Raw genomic sequence first — 15,408 nt, forward strand, 5'->3', positions numbered from 1 at the left:
AAGGTCCCGGGTTCGATTCCGGTCAAGGGCACGTACCTTGGTTGTGGGCACATCTCCAGTAGGGAGTGTGCAGGAGGCAGCTGATCAATGTTTCTCTCTCATCGATGTTTCTAACTCTCTATCTCTCTCCCTTCCTCTCTGTAAAAAATCAATAAAATATATATATATATATATATATAGAAGAAATACACCACTTCATACCCACTAGGATGGCTAGAATCAAAAGATGGACAATAACAACTGTTGACAAAAATGTAGAGAAATTGAAATTCTCATCCACTGCTTTTGTAAAACAGTCTGGCCATTGTTCAAAAAGTTAAACAAAGTTACCATATGACCCAGTGATTCCACTCAAAAACTTGTACTCAAATGCTCATAAGCAGCATTATTCATAATTAGAGGCCCAGTGCATGAAATTCATACACGGGTAGGGTCCCTAGCAGCTGCCCGCTGGGGCCTTCCTTCATTCCATGCCGCCCCCCGGTGGTCAGTGCATGTCATAGCGAGCTATCGAACTCCCAGGTGGGTTGAACTCCCAAGGGGACATTTGCATATTAGGCTTTTATAGATAGAGAAGATAGTCAAAAGGTGGAAACAACTTAAATGTCCATCAACTGATGAGTGGATCAAAAAATATGGTAGACCAGCCATGTGGCGGCTCAGTGATTGAGTGTCGACCTATGAACCAGGAGGTCAGGGTTTGATACCTGGTCAGGGCACACGCCCAGGTTGTGGCTCAATTCCCGGTAGGGAGCTTGCAGGAGGCAGCCAATCAATGATTCTTATCATTGATGTTTCTATCTCTCCATCTCCCTGCCTCTCTTTCTCTGAAATCAATAAAAATACATATATTTAAAAGTGGTATACTGAGGCAATGGAATATTATCCTATATAAGGTAATATTCAAATTGACCATCATGCCATAACACTGTACAAGATGGTGGTGCACACAGCGGGGGCGGGGCAGCAGGCTTCTGCTTCACATGGCTTCTGCTTCACATGGCTTCTGCTTCACATGGCTTCTGCTTCACATGGCTTCTGCCGGGGTTTCCGAGGTCCTGGTGGCCAATTCCCGTGATTTCTGCCGGGGTTTCCATGGCCCTGCGTGCATGCCACAGGGGCGAGGCCCGGCAGCCGCTGCGCGCAGCCTGGAGGCAGGGCATCGGGGCTGCACTCCAGGACTCGGGGCCATCCTGTGGCGCACCAGCCATGTGGGGCAGGACTCGGGGTGGTCCCATGGTGCGGGGGGGTTGGGGAAGTACGGGTCCCAGGTCTAGCGCGATTTCATCCTACGGGTCACTAGTTCATCTATAAAAGGACTGAAGTACATGCCACACATGAATAAACTTTGAGAACATTATAGCATGTGAAAGAAGCCATCCACAAAAGGCCACATACTATATAACTGCATTTATATGAAATGTTCAGAATAGACAAATCCAGAGACAAGGGAGGCAGGGCAAGAGGACTGACTGCTAATGGGGACATGGGATTTCTTTTTGGAGTGTTACAGATGTTCTAGAATTAGGTAGTAGTGATGGTTGCACAAGTCTGGGATGCTCAATACTAGGCTTTTTCCCAAGGAATCAAGTACAAGTCACATGAAAAAAACACATGGGGACATTAATAACTGAAAAGCACTCTATTTGGAAGAACCCAGACATTGAAGCCAACCCTGCACTTGTCGAAGAGACCTAGCTGTGCTCAGTGAAAAACTAACTTGAACCAAAGGAGAAGTAAGGTGCATAAAAGACTTCTTTGCAATACTGTTCGCTCTCTTTGGAAAATTAATACAAGAACTGGCCCTAGCAGGTTTAGCTCAGTGGATAGAGTGTCGGCCTGTAGACTGAAGGGTCCTGGGTTCAATTCCAGTCAAGGGCATGTACCTCGGTTGCAGGCTCAATCCCCGGCCCTGGTCAGGGCAGGTGTGTGAGGCAACCAATTGATGTGTTTCTGACACACCTTGACGTTTCTCTCTGTATGTCTCTCCCTGTCCCTTCCACTCTCTCTAAAAATCAATGGGAAAATATCCTCAGGTGAGGATTAACAAACAAAGAACTGAACTGCTGAATTTTAAGTGGAGGGTATGTCACCAAATATAAGTTTGCAGAGCTAGAAGAGCCATGTTTGTTGTGGCCATTTCATTTTCTCTTATTGGTAGCAGGCTAGGCATTATCCTCCTAGGGCGAATTGTTTTATAAAGAAACTTATAGCTGGGTTATTGATGGGCTTTCCAGGGATTAACTGCATACTCATAAGAATAAGAGGCTAACCTCATCCTCTTAAACATCACACATTACAATCCTATAGATAGCTAACAGCTACAGCCTGAGGAGAAAAATAATCCAACATTTTGCTAATCCTTAAACCAATCATCTCCTGCAACAATGGGAGCCCTTTAGGTCTACAACTCAATCTCTTAAAGACAGAAAGGCTCCTGCTCCAGACACATCAGGAGTTTGTACTCACAGCCATCCCCTACACAAACAAACCCAGCCAGCATCACAAAATACCCTACACTTACTTCATACTAAGTTGTTTTAAAGTGAAGAGCATTACACATTTGCCTATGAAGAAAGAATATACAAATCTAACCAATAAATGGAGCCCCAAACCTGAGGCTCCCATAGGCTTTGACAGAAGTTATATTCATGGAAAGTAAGTCAGATTGTATACAAATAAATGAGAAAGGAAAAACAAAGTTACCTACATTAACCCCAAATTTCTTGAGTTCCTGAAGTTCACGGGCAATTGCTATAAGAAACTGCTCAAATTGTCTTATATCCACAGTTAGTATGGAGGCAGTTACCAGAAATCTGGCATATCGTGGTATGGGGAGGAAAACCCCCACTGTTCACCTGGACATCTCGCCTTCCAATTCTTTCACAATGATCCCTGCCACCTCCCAGTGCCAGCAGAGGCCTTATTCCCTTACTCACATTTTTGCTTCTCAATTCTCTCTACATTTGTTCCCAAAACTTAACTTTAACCCCTTGGTTTTGAACTTTAAGTTTGTTCATCAAAAGTTAAATGGCAGCCCAGCCAGTGTGGCTCAATGGTTGAGCATTGGCCTATGAACCAGGAGGTCAGGGTTTCATTCCCAGTCAGGACACATGCCAGGATTGCGGACTAGATCCCTAGTAGGAGGTGTGCAGGAGGCAGCCGATCAATGACTCTTTCTTATCATTGATGCTTCCATCTCTCCCTCTCCATTCCTCTCTCTGAAATCAATATATATATTTTAAAGTTAAATGGCAGCACTTTTGCACTGCTGTGTCCTCATTAAAAGTCACGCATGCATAACAATGTAGTGGCAGGAGCAGAGCATCTGGCTAGGTCTAATCTCAGACACCAACATCCAGGTAACCACTAGAATAGACACAGGAGGAACAGCCACCCCTCACAGGGGGCTTGGCCAACTGAACCACAGATCTGCTCCAGACACGTAGAGAAACCAGGCAGACAAAACTGCAGTTCAAGGGTCTTATCCCCACAAAAGCCATGCAAGCGAGATGGTACTGTCCATCTACAGATGAGACACTGATCAAGGTGAATGGATCATATGAGGTCACAAAGCTAAAAAGTGGAAGCACCGGTATCCTACTCAATTTCTTTTAAAAAAGAAAACCACACTTCACTACTGTTTTCTTTCTAATCAAAACCTAATCGTCTTTGAAGAGGTGGGGGAAACTGCTGAGAAGGACAGGGAACCTAACCTCCTTAGGAGATGGAAACACTCTGCACCAGAGAAGAGTGGTTACAGGGCTGTGCATGTGCCCAAGGCCATCAAACTGTACATGCAAGATCTCTGCATTTCACTGCATAGAAATTACACCTCAGTTAAAAAGAATTTTATGTACAGATATGTACATACCTAACTGTTTTTGATATTGATTATTTATGTCATATAACCTAGCTTAAAAGTAACACTAGTTATTTGGAATCCCAAATTCAACTAAAATTAATTATTAGTGTCTTTGTTCCAAACTCCCCAAGACAGCGGGGAATTATCTTGAAGAGTTCCTGGTTTTTATCTGCCTTCAGGTAGCCTTTAACTGTCCCACAAACAAGTGTTTCAGCATTTTACGAATCTGTTTTATTTTAAGCATTTTTAACACAATTCCAAAGTTTCAAAGAAAATCTTTGAGGGATGTTGCTTAAATTGTAGACTATCCTGATATATAAAAAAAATAAAAAAACAAAAATCAAGGTCTCAAATGAGTTAAGTTCCCTTTGCACAATGAACTTGTTTCTAAAGCACAAGTGAGCTGTGTGTCAAAACAAATAAACCCTGTGTCTTTTAAGATCTCTGTATTATTAAATATTCTTTTATTGTTATAAGAATGTAACGTGTTTAATAGCAAAGGAGCTTATGAAAAGCAAAATTCAAAAAGTAGAGCAGCAGTTACTATTCTGCAAATTATCAATTTTGCTATCAGTGAAAGCTATTAAAAATGTTTAACAACTCTTTGTAATACTTTAAGCAATAAAAAAAAAAGGAAAAAAAAATGTTTAACAAAACCATTTCAATAATTTCTCCAAATTTCAACTATCTAAGAATCTTACATGCCAGTAATTTAAAGTTGAAGGCAGGTGCCGTGGTGGAAAAGATTTTAAAATTCAGTTTTTCTATCAGATAGAAGAACAAGTTTTCTATGCTGGTGAGAAATGGGCACCATTAATTCACTCAACGAGAATGGAAAAAATATATCCTCTTCTCCTAAAAGAGCATCCATAGTCCTGGGACACAAGCTGAGTTTGCCTAGAAGCTTGGTGTCCTTGAGAATATTTAACTTTCTCCTGGTTTGCTAAAGAGAAATATCGTTAGCCCTGTCAAGCAAGCAGTGAGCTCCTTGATTGTACCTTAAAGGGAATGAGAATGTTTCGGCTCATTTGCATTTTAAAGGGTACTCTTTCATGATCTTTCACACTTGTAATAGATGTCTAAACCGTTAAATGACTATTTCTTTTCTTAGCCTGAAAGTCGATGCAGACCAAGAGCGTGGCCTCTCCCATTGTTCGTTCCCCCTAAGTCGGTCCCTGAACAATACTGACAGCTGCTATCAAACCGGGCTGCATTTACTCTGCGCGCAGCTGCTGCTTGTAGGAACAGACAGCCTCCCGGAGCCTCCTCCCCTCTGGGGAGACAGGTTGACACACTGCATGTTCAATGAAGGAGGTCAAAGGTCTACTGAATTGTCAACCCAATTTTATGCTACTTCGATTTTCCAGGACGCATGCAATTCCTTTCAAGCAAAAATCAAGCATATGCCAGAGCATGAAACTTATGGTTCGGGGTAATTATTGATCACTACAAACTTTAAAAGAGCCTGCTGACATAAATTAATACACCGATTCAAAAAATTACAATTATAATACACTGATTCAAAAATTACAATGATAAAAACCACACAGGCTGAAGACATGCAATTGGCGTGTAGTCCTGTGCTGGGCCCAATGCACTGATTTGCGTTATTGTTGCTAGCTAGCAGAGCTAATCTGCCTTTCTAATCTCAACAACATGTTTCCTGGACTAAAGCCATTCATAAAATTAGCGGTTCATCTGCCCTTCTAAAACAACCTATTTTTATTTTCTGATTTGGCTCAAAATGAGTATTACCTATAAACATTTGGTTGATACAATTTTCCCCTTTCTGATGTGTTGTACTGGGCAGTGCCTTTGAGAATTTAAAAATACAAGTTTTACCATCAAGAAATGATATGTAAAAATTTAGAGCCTATCAGAAAACAAATGTGTTCCACAAAGTTTAACTGGGTACTTGAGACCTGCTTTGCATATGTTTTCTTTTAATCAAAACAGGCTTTTCCATCCTCATTCATTAGGGTTAAAAAATTCTGTGCTTGAGCTACAAGTACAATTTGCTATTAGTCTTTGCTAATCAAACACGGTACATGCAAAAGTACCAGTGAATATTTGATTTGATCTCTGAAATAAAGCAATTCATTACACAAGAAAAGGGTACAGAAGGCAGCAGACAAATGCAGATGTAATTGTGTTTTTTGTTGAATGTGATTAGAGAGCCCACTAAGTAACAGTCAAAAATGTGATACTAAAGGGGGAGAAATGCAGAGCCTGGAATTGGGGGGAGGAGAAGGGAAGAATTGTTTATGCAGAGCTAAGCTGTCAAGTGTAATAAAGCAGCTTGAATAAAATTTAAGCTGAAAATCCACTGAAGCTCCCCATTTCAGGGAGGAAAAAGCTATTAAAAGGAAATGAAGGTCACCCTCCCAGTTTATTTCACCTAATTGACTGCCAATAGCTTACCACAGGCAACCCGACTGCAGATCTGCAATTGAGAAACTGATGAAAGGAGAGTTTTCAAGCTGAGGCTCATTCTTTAATCCTCCTTGGCTCTTATGTTTTTTCCCCATCTCCAGTTGGGATGTAATTTTAAACCCTGATGGATTAACTGGTTCCATTGTCTGTGGCCGTCATTGGACTATGGCACTCTTAATCCGTACAGCAGCATGTCTAATTATCATTACAAAGTGTCTGAGGGAACTATAAAGACCAGCAGGGCATCTTCTCACAAGCAATTAACATAAATTGATAAATGAGTGATTTGAATCTGCTCAAGGCACTCACTTATGAATAAAATCAGAAAGGATGGTCCCTTGTTCCAGCTACTTCTTTCACTTGGTCCAGAAGGGCAGAAAATCTGAGAGCCATCCTGGACCCTGAAGGGGGTTGGGGGTTGGGAGCAGATAAACTCACGCAGGGGATGGACTGCAGGGTTCACCAGGCTCATTAATGCAGAGCAAATAACTTGTGACTGACAACCAGTTGCCAGCGAGGAGCACTAACTGAACTCAAAACAGGAGAGCCGAAACCTGGTGAAAGGCTAGAGGGCAGAAGGACAGACAATTATCACTTCTTCAACAGCAAGAGAGAGTTTTTTTCATTGGGGTGTCACTGAAAACTTCATGGAAGAGGCACAAGAAAGAGGAAGACCAAGCAGTTAGAAAGGTCCCAATACTCTAGGAAAGCAAAAGGCAAAAGCAAAGAAACTAAATGAAATGGTCATTATGAGATGTGCCTTGACTTCACTGTGATCTAAAGTTATAGGACAGAATAAGGAAGAGTTTAAAACTCTAACCTAAAGGTTTTTTTTTTATCTGACTACTGGAGCAAACGTGGCTTAAGTGTCACAGGCTCAAGGATATTTATTTTCCCATTAAAAAGTAGACTGATTTTTCTTCTCCTCCTAAAACGGTTTCTCCTATCACTTCCCTTATGCTAATCTCTCTTCCCCAGCACAGCTCAGCATACCTGAATACCCCCTTCCCACCCTTATCAAACAGGTCAGTGTTAAGCTACCCAAATATTTTATATACAGAGATTAAGCCATCAAATTAATAAGAAATGAAAGCTGGTTATACACACTGTAGGAGGTAGACCTGGTAGGCCACGTACCCCGATGATGGCATTCAACTCTGCCATGGTCACCTGTTTGGCACGTTCGACAGCCTGCGCCACCTGTTGTTGATGCTTTGAAAACAACGAGAAGAGAGGGTAAGCAAGGCAGCCAAGAACGTCACGTACCTTCCAAGGATAACAACAAAAGGGCAAACGCCACATGCGATGCAGACTGAAGGATAATGCAAAGTCTGGATTTATATGTAGTGTGTCGAGCACCCATTATTTCACAGAACACGTGCAGAAAAGGGAAAGAAACCAGAGCAGTGCTTCCTTGTTTCTAACCCACACTAGTCACCACCGAACTTCTGGTGGAAAAATTAGGCTCAGAATGGTACAAAGTCAAAGAGGACATCAAAAATGGTTAACCTGGGGCTTCAGAAAATAAATAGTATGGGATCATTTAAACATCAAATCTTCTATTAGTTCTCTGGTCAACACATCTCAACACTCAAGTCGTTTTTGGAAACTATGGTAATTCATCTTCTTTAGACAGTTAACCCTCCACAAGGGAAAGACCCACTCTTAGTTCACAGTCCAGAAACACTCTACCCACCTCCCAACTTCCACCCACAAGTAAAAACAAAGCCACACCTGTGCTTTCAGAGGCATGGGACAGACCACAGCAGAGACCAGGATTACTGAACATGGGAGTACATGTTACGCTGGAAGAGGCTGCTAGAAGAGCAGAGATGGCTGGGTATGGAGCAGCTGATGACAACTAAACGGACAGCCCATATTTCAGCTCCCAGTCCAACAAACTTTATCTCAAAATATGTGCATCCTTGTTTAGCATTTATAAGCTTGTATCCAAAAGTAAGGTAAACTTTAAGGTCAAACTAAAACATACTGGTTTTGAGTCAATCTCACAGATTAGTCATATATAGAGCTTTCCTCTCTCAAAATATTACAGTTAAACCTCTGTGGCTTTGAATCTTAATAAAAATGGCATATATATATATATATATATATATATATATATATATATATATATCTCCATCCATAAGTTAAGGTAACATGAACACTTAGTTTATCCTCAAGAGTACTGGCACCCACTCCCTCCATGGACAGCACTAAGTCAATCATTATACAAGTACAAATGAAATACCTGCTTCCATGGTCAAGTCAACCCTAATGGACCCATTTTTAAAATTCAGAATAAGAAAAGCTCTCTAGAGAAAGGACACTTGGAATCATCAGTAGCAATTAAACTTATAAATTAATTTAATTTAAAATAAACTTTATATGTTTGATAGTCATTTTGCAGTTTTCCAAAGGAAAAAAATTTGAGGTTGAGCTTTTGCCAGCACTTCTACAGTGTGCCCTCAGTTCCGTTAGATGGAATAGCAGGGGTGTATACACCACAGCTGTAACAGATGTTCTTCACACTTGTTCCTTGTGATAAAATTAACATCTTAAAACTAGCTAATTTGCAAACAGAGAAGCAACATAATTGCACTTTAACAGCTGAACAGTTTTACTTACTTCCTGAGACAGAAATGGGATGACTTGTGCACAAATCGTATTCAATCTCTTGGCGATTTCAGTCTATAAAGACAAAGCCACATAAATGTTTAGTATACTTCATAATCAGTTCAGAAAGATAAAACTTCACACCCACCACTTTAGCCCTCCACTATCTCTCTTGAGGGCATAAAATTGCTTTTCCCAGCTACCTTAACAATATTTATCTTGAGATAAACAGTAGATATTAATCCCACTTGCAAAGTAAGACATAACTGCACGCTTTATTGGTCACTTAAATAAGAGATAATGAGCACTTTAATTGAATTGGAAAATCTACGTGGTTTAAGGCTATATAATCATTTAACCTGGTGATTGCAAACCCCTTCGAATACTTATTCAATTATGGTGTACCGGGCACATTTATGTAGTTACAGCAAGTTCATTCAAGCTAGCATCAGAAACAGCATCAAAGCAACTGAGCTTTCCATACAAGGTCTATACAGCGAGAGCAGCCTCTTTCCACTCGTCCCAACTCTTTTGCAACTGAAACAGTATTTTAATGTTAGTAGCTTTCATTAAGTCTCGAAATTGCAAACAAGCCAAGAAAATACGTAATATTAAAACAGAACTCGAGTCCAGAGGGACAGTCACATCGAGATGTTCTGAGTATCTGTAAAGTTTCAACACAATTCAGCATCAAATATGAAGACCTCAGTACAGGGTCCACAGTTCAGCTGGACATAACGAAACGTGTCCTGAGTGTCTGTGACCCAAGCTGTTGTAAAGAAAGTAGGAAGAGTCTCTGCCCAGCTCCAAATCCACAAGATCCTTCTGCTACAAGGGACAGACTGGCAAGGGAGGGGAAAAAGGGTGCTTCTGCTTCCAGCATAGGATAGGATCCACCTGCCTGCCCCACTGCCAACACCCTGCACAAAAATGCAAAGCAACTCTGCCTTCCTTTCCTCTAACTTCAAGGAACCAGTTCTGCCTTTAAAAGGGGGAAAAAAAAAAAGTCATCTAAAAGAGTCCCGGATTTGACCTTATTTATTCCATCATTTTCCATCAATGCTTACTTACTAATGCCACCTGATAGTGGATTAGGTAATGAAAAGGATCATGAGCAGAAGAAAATTATGAAGCACATAGCCATGCCCTTGAGAAACAGAGACTGGAAAAAGTAAGATAAAGTAGAAACCTCAGAAACCCTATAATGAAGTATATCAAACAAGAGCTGCTTTTTGTCCTCTAAGATGATTCTAGTTAACAATGAGTAACAAGGCCTTCGGTTGGATGGGATTGGATTGGGGTCAACCCAACTCAATTCTCCCTGACTACCAATGAGAGAGGGTTCCAGCCGGGGCCTTGTTAGAAATGTAGTACTAGAAGAGGAAATGACTGGTATAGACCTTGCTTTAACCAGCAGGACAAACAGACATATGGAAAAAGGGTGCAGCTGCACCAGGTGTAAAAATAGTACAGGGCAGCCATACCCAATTCACCGATCAATCTAACTCAAGGTCATAATTCCCCTAGAAAGCACCAGCACAGCAGGGTTAGGGAGGGTGGGTGAGTGTGGTGTGTGTGTGTGTGTGTGTGTGTGTGCGTGTGTGTGTGTGTGTGTAAAGGAGGATGAATGCCCTTGGTGGACTCGTAGTCCTTGCCCCCCACTCCCTATTTACGATACATCCAAACAGCATTCCACACTTCCCCCTTGTCCAAAATTCACACTTAAGGTTTCCTAATCTTAAAAAAATGATTAATAGTCACTTGAAGTACACACAGATATGTATATAGAAAAATAAAATAACTCTAGGTCTCTCATCCAGGGATAACCCTGAGGTAACACTGTGGTGATTCTGGGAAGCATCATTTGAGGCACTCAGAAGCCCAGAGTGGAGAGACTTTTATTTATATCAAGGGCCCCCACTATATATACTGCTTTTCTATGTGTTATTTCTACTCAAAAATGTATCATGGACACTCTCCCACTCAATAAATACAAGCCTACTTGTGTTTAAGCACCCAGTATCAGTGGATATTTATATTTCATCTAATTTGCCACATTTATAAATTCTGTGTCAGATAACCCTCTACAAAGATCTCTAAAAGAAACCCCTAGAAGTGAATCTGTTAGGTCAAAGTGTATGCATATTTTAAATTGGAATGCATGCTGATAAACTGCCCAGTAGAAAAGCTTACCAATTTATATGATTGCCAGTCTATAAGGGTACATGCTCTCCCACAATGTCAATATTGGGTTTTGTTGACCTTTTAAAAAATCTTTATTCATCTAATAGAGTAAAACGTTATCTCAGTTTTATTTGCATCACTCGGATTCTTCCTGAAATTAAACATCTTTTCATTTATTTATTGACCCTCTGTATTTTTTTTTTCTTTCTCTGTTTTTCCTTTGGTATTTATCATTGTCTTTTTGTAGTAATTCTTCCCATATGACAAATATTGACTCTTTCCCCTCGTTTTCCCAGCTTGCCATTTGTCTTTCAACCTTATTTGCTATAGCTGTTTGCTGTGCATAACTAAGTTTTTATGTGGTCAAGCTAAAGAATACTGTTCTTATGTTCTGGCTTTTGGGCCAGAATTAGAACACTCAAAAATTATAGAAACCGTTTTCTAATTTCCTTCTAGTGCTGCTATGGTTATACTTTCTATACTTAAGAACTTGATCTTGATGGAATTTATTTTGGTGTAAGAAAAAAATGACCTCTTTAATTAATAATAATATGTGCTATTACATGGGAGTGGCTTTAAGGTTGAACTGATTTTAACTGTCAGGGGACATTTAAAAGCTGGTCTGAATGAAATGAACTTGTAAAACTTTAATAGTATTAGCTATTAAAAAAATAAGTACAGATTAAAGCATAGATCATACAAATTGGGTTAGAGTAGGTAAGACAAAAACAGGAGGTAGGTTGAAGATCAAATTGATGAAAAAACATCAAAAGCCACACCATCTTTCCGGGGAATCTCTCTCTCTATATAAAAGGCTAAGTGACTGTCCGTCCGTCCGTCCGACCGGCCGGTACATATGACACACACTGGCAATTTAAAAATAAACACTGACTTGCACATGCGCAATACATAGAAAGCTCTTGCTGGCACCAATCCCACAATGTATTTTAATTTTATAATACTATATTATATATACTATTTTGACATGTAATTTTTTGCAGTAACGTAATTACCACACGAATCTTTCTTCTAATTAATTTCCTTTCAATGTGCATGAATGCGTGCACCGGACCACTAGCTCTAAATAAATGGCCTGGAGAAGAGATGGAAACAAGAACAGAAGAGGACCTTTATCCCACTTACCTCCTGCTCCTGCCAGGTCTGTAAACCCTAATCTTAAACTGTCCTCTGACAAGTGAGCTTCATTTTGAGCAAAGATGCCTAAATTCAAGTCTCACCTCTGGCTCACCCAGAAATTCTCTGAGCTGCCCTGGCTTCTGCATAAGAAGAGTTCACACCTCCAGGCAGCATGAAGATGGGTCCATTGGTTTCCCTGACTGCTTTCTTTGTGAGTTCTAAAACATTACCACCACTCTCCAGGAGGATTTCATAAATGTTTTTCACAGCCCTTAAAAAAGTCTGAAAAGCAGCATAAAGACTGACAATAATATTATCTCTTGTTTCAATGCAAGACCTATAACTGAACACAAATTAACAAGTAGTGTTTTCTACCCATGTTTCCATTCCTGACCACAGAGTTTGCAAGCAGGCTAACTGTGTATGTGGCCCTGCTTAAGCAGGTTTTAAGAAAGTTCTGTAAGCTTTTCAGACAGCTTTCTACCTCTTGCAAAGGCTAGACAACTCCAACGAAAAAAACTGCAGGCTAACTGTATTTTCCACCTGGAAATCATTTTCCTGATGAAAGCTGAAGCCGTATTTGGTTCCTGCTAATAGTCATAAATACTGATAACTAAACTTTCCCTGTATTTCTGACACCATATAAGGCAACAACATTATGTCAGGTTCAAGAGCTATGCCCAAACCAGATTTACATGGAACCCTTTGTGCCCAGAAGCTTAACCACCTGGGTAAAGGCCCCAACATCCAGCCTTACCATCATGGCTAGCCTCCATTCACTGAGGCAACAGGAAACAGGTATCCAAATTATCTGTTTATTCTCCCTTGCCAAAGCCAGCTCCCCTAACTGACTTGCTTATGATAACAGAGTTGGACCTCATCATCCAAAAACTTGGGTTTGCCTCTCAGTAAACCAGTACTACTAGTAGTGCCTTTAAATCATTTCAACGTGGGCCACAGTTCTTATCACCGATCTACTTCAGTGTTTCATCAAAATCAAGTAAGTTAACATGTGAACTACAGCTGAACTATTGCAAAGAGCTGTTTTCTTAACCCCGTGGTCGGCAAACTGCAGCTCGCGAGCCACATGCGGCTCTTTGGCCCCTTGAGTGTGGCTCTTCCTAAGCCTTAGGAGTACCCTAATTAAGTTAATAACAATGTACCTACCTAAATAGTTTAAGTTTAAAAATTTTGGCTCTCAAAAGAAACTTCAATCGTTGTACTGTTGATATTTGGCTCTGTTGACTAATGAGTTTGCCGACTTAACCCAATCCTTGAAGGCCAACCTCACATCAGTGTGAAAGCTGCCTTTCCCCTCAGTAACACCAGAAAACGAACTCTTCCATAGCCTTTGCCACCCTTTGATACACTACTATTAAGTCCATAGGTTTAAAATCACATCTAACATAAAACTACCACACAGATTCTTAATAGCTTTCAGCACCCATGTCTTCTCCACACGACAAGGTAGGAGACATGAGAACAAGACACCTACTAAATATTTGACACAGCTCCCCTCTGCACCCTCTGCCACGAACACTGCCCACAGGGCACAGTCCATGTGCTTTTAAGGAATGGTTCACTGTCTAAAATGGAATCCCCTTGCACCCAATGCTCAAGAGGCAACCAGACAAACTATTACTAAACAGTGTTCGAATAAGGCTCTGTTTACAGTAACAAATCACATCTTATGTTAAAAAGCAAAATTCAACTGAGTAAATTTGAAGATCTAATAGGTTTTACTCAATGAGTCATGAAGCAGACAGCATCTGATCTAGGAAACAGAAAGAAGCTCCAAAGAGCTGTCCAAAAGGAAAGGTGTTTAAAGGCAGAAAGGGAGTGGAAAAAGAAAATTATTAGCGAAGAACGTACTGTTCTCAGGCAAGGTCACCCGCCTAAGGGGAATGGAGGGGGCCTATCAGTTGGATTACCTCACTTCTGCTATTGACTGGTTAACGGCTATGATCCTGGGAGAGGATAAAAACCTATTAAGTCTTGGTTTGCCAATGTGAGCCTTAACACAAGCGACTCCATTTTGAGCTCATTGTTTCTTATTAACACTTAGTAGGTATAAGATTCACATATTTTAACTAAATTAAATATGATCAAATACCTCGAAGGCTAGATTTTGAACCAAACCTGGGTGTATTAAACTGAAGACATGTTCTAGGCATCTGAACTTACGTTTTAGGATTTTATGATTCCTAAAAGCTCGACTCTCCACCTTCTTATACTCCTCACACCTAGTCTAATTACAAAGAGAAGAGGCCACTCCCCAATGTCTGCTCACTTCTCCACTACAGAGTCATGTATAATGAATGTTAATTGAAGCTCAAAACAAGGTGAGAATTGCTTAAGAGTAATAGCCCATGGTCTCAAAGCAATCCAATGGCACCTTGCCCAAAGTCAGCTATGGAAGGGGAAACTCCATCACCATTAAATTGTAAATTGATGGATCATAAAAAATGCTGTTTATGCTGAGGGCTGGCAAACTGATTTTTTGGTTTCACTGAAGAAACATCAAAAGCCACACCATCTTTCCTGAGAATTCTAAATAAATGGCCTGGAGAAGAAATGAAACAAGAACAGAGGAGGACCTTTATCCCACCTGTCTCCTCCTCCTGTGTCTGGAACAGATAGACAAGCAAGAATATGAAAACAAGCCCCGCCAGCATGGCTCAGTGGTTGAGTATCCACCCAGGAACCAAGAGATCACCGGTTCAATTCCCAGTCAGGGCACATGCCCGGGTTTCAAGCTCGACCTCCAGTAGGGGGCATGCAGAAGCCAGCCGATGGATGATTCTCTCTCATCATGGATGTTTTTCTCTCTCTCTCTCCCTCTCACTCTCTCTGAAATAAATTTTAAAAAAAGAATATGAAAACAACGCACACAAAGGAAAATAGATAACGTCTAAATCACTTCTGACTAGAAGTTTCTGAATCTGTGAAATGACAATGTTAAATACAGAAAAAATGTTCACCCTCACCAGCAACCAAAAAAAACCGGAAGCTTTGTTGTAAGGTGGGTCATTCTGGACCAGTTAAGTTAGTTTATTAAAAAAATTAATGAGACCCAACATTGATGAGTCCTCTGGGAAACAGAAACCATCATAACATTACTGATGACAGAGTAAATTGGTAGTCATCTTAGAAAGCAACTGGGCAATGTGTTCTAA

General features: G+C 40.6%; 1 protein-coding gene across 2 annotated transcripts in view; it reads right to left on the reverse strand.

The window, feature by feature from the left end:
- Positions 1–15,408, reverse strand: part of LOC308528008 (transducin-like enhancer protein 1) — an 89,197-nt gene that overhangs the window by 50,121 nt on the left and 23,668 nt on the right. Inside the window, exons 5-6 of one of the 2 annotated variants that reach the window (XM_081103461.1) lie at positions 8,924–8,986; positions 7,406–7,510 (exon numbers count right to left, since the gene is read on the reverse strand). In XM_081103461.1, coding sequence (XP_080959587.1) covers positions 7,406–7,510; positions 8,924–8,986 — 168 coding nt within the window. The remainder of the gene's footprint in view (positions 1–7,405; positions 7,511–8,923; positions 8,987–15,408) is intronic. The other variant, XM_081103462.1, reaches the window with a different exon arrangement.

This window comes from Myotis nattereri, assembly GCF_964212035.1.
Source record: "Myotis nattereri genome assembly, chromosome: 12".
NCBI lineage: Eukaryota > Metazoa > Chordata > Mammalia > Chiroptera > Vespertilionidae > Myotis > Myotis nattereri.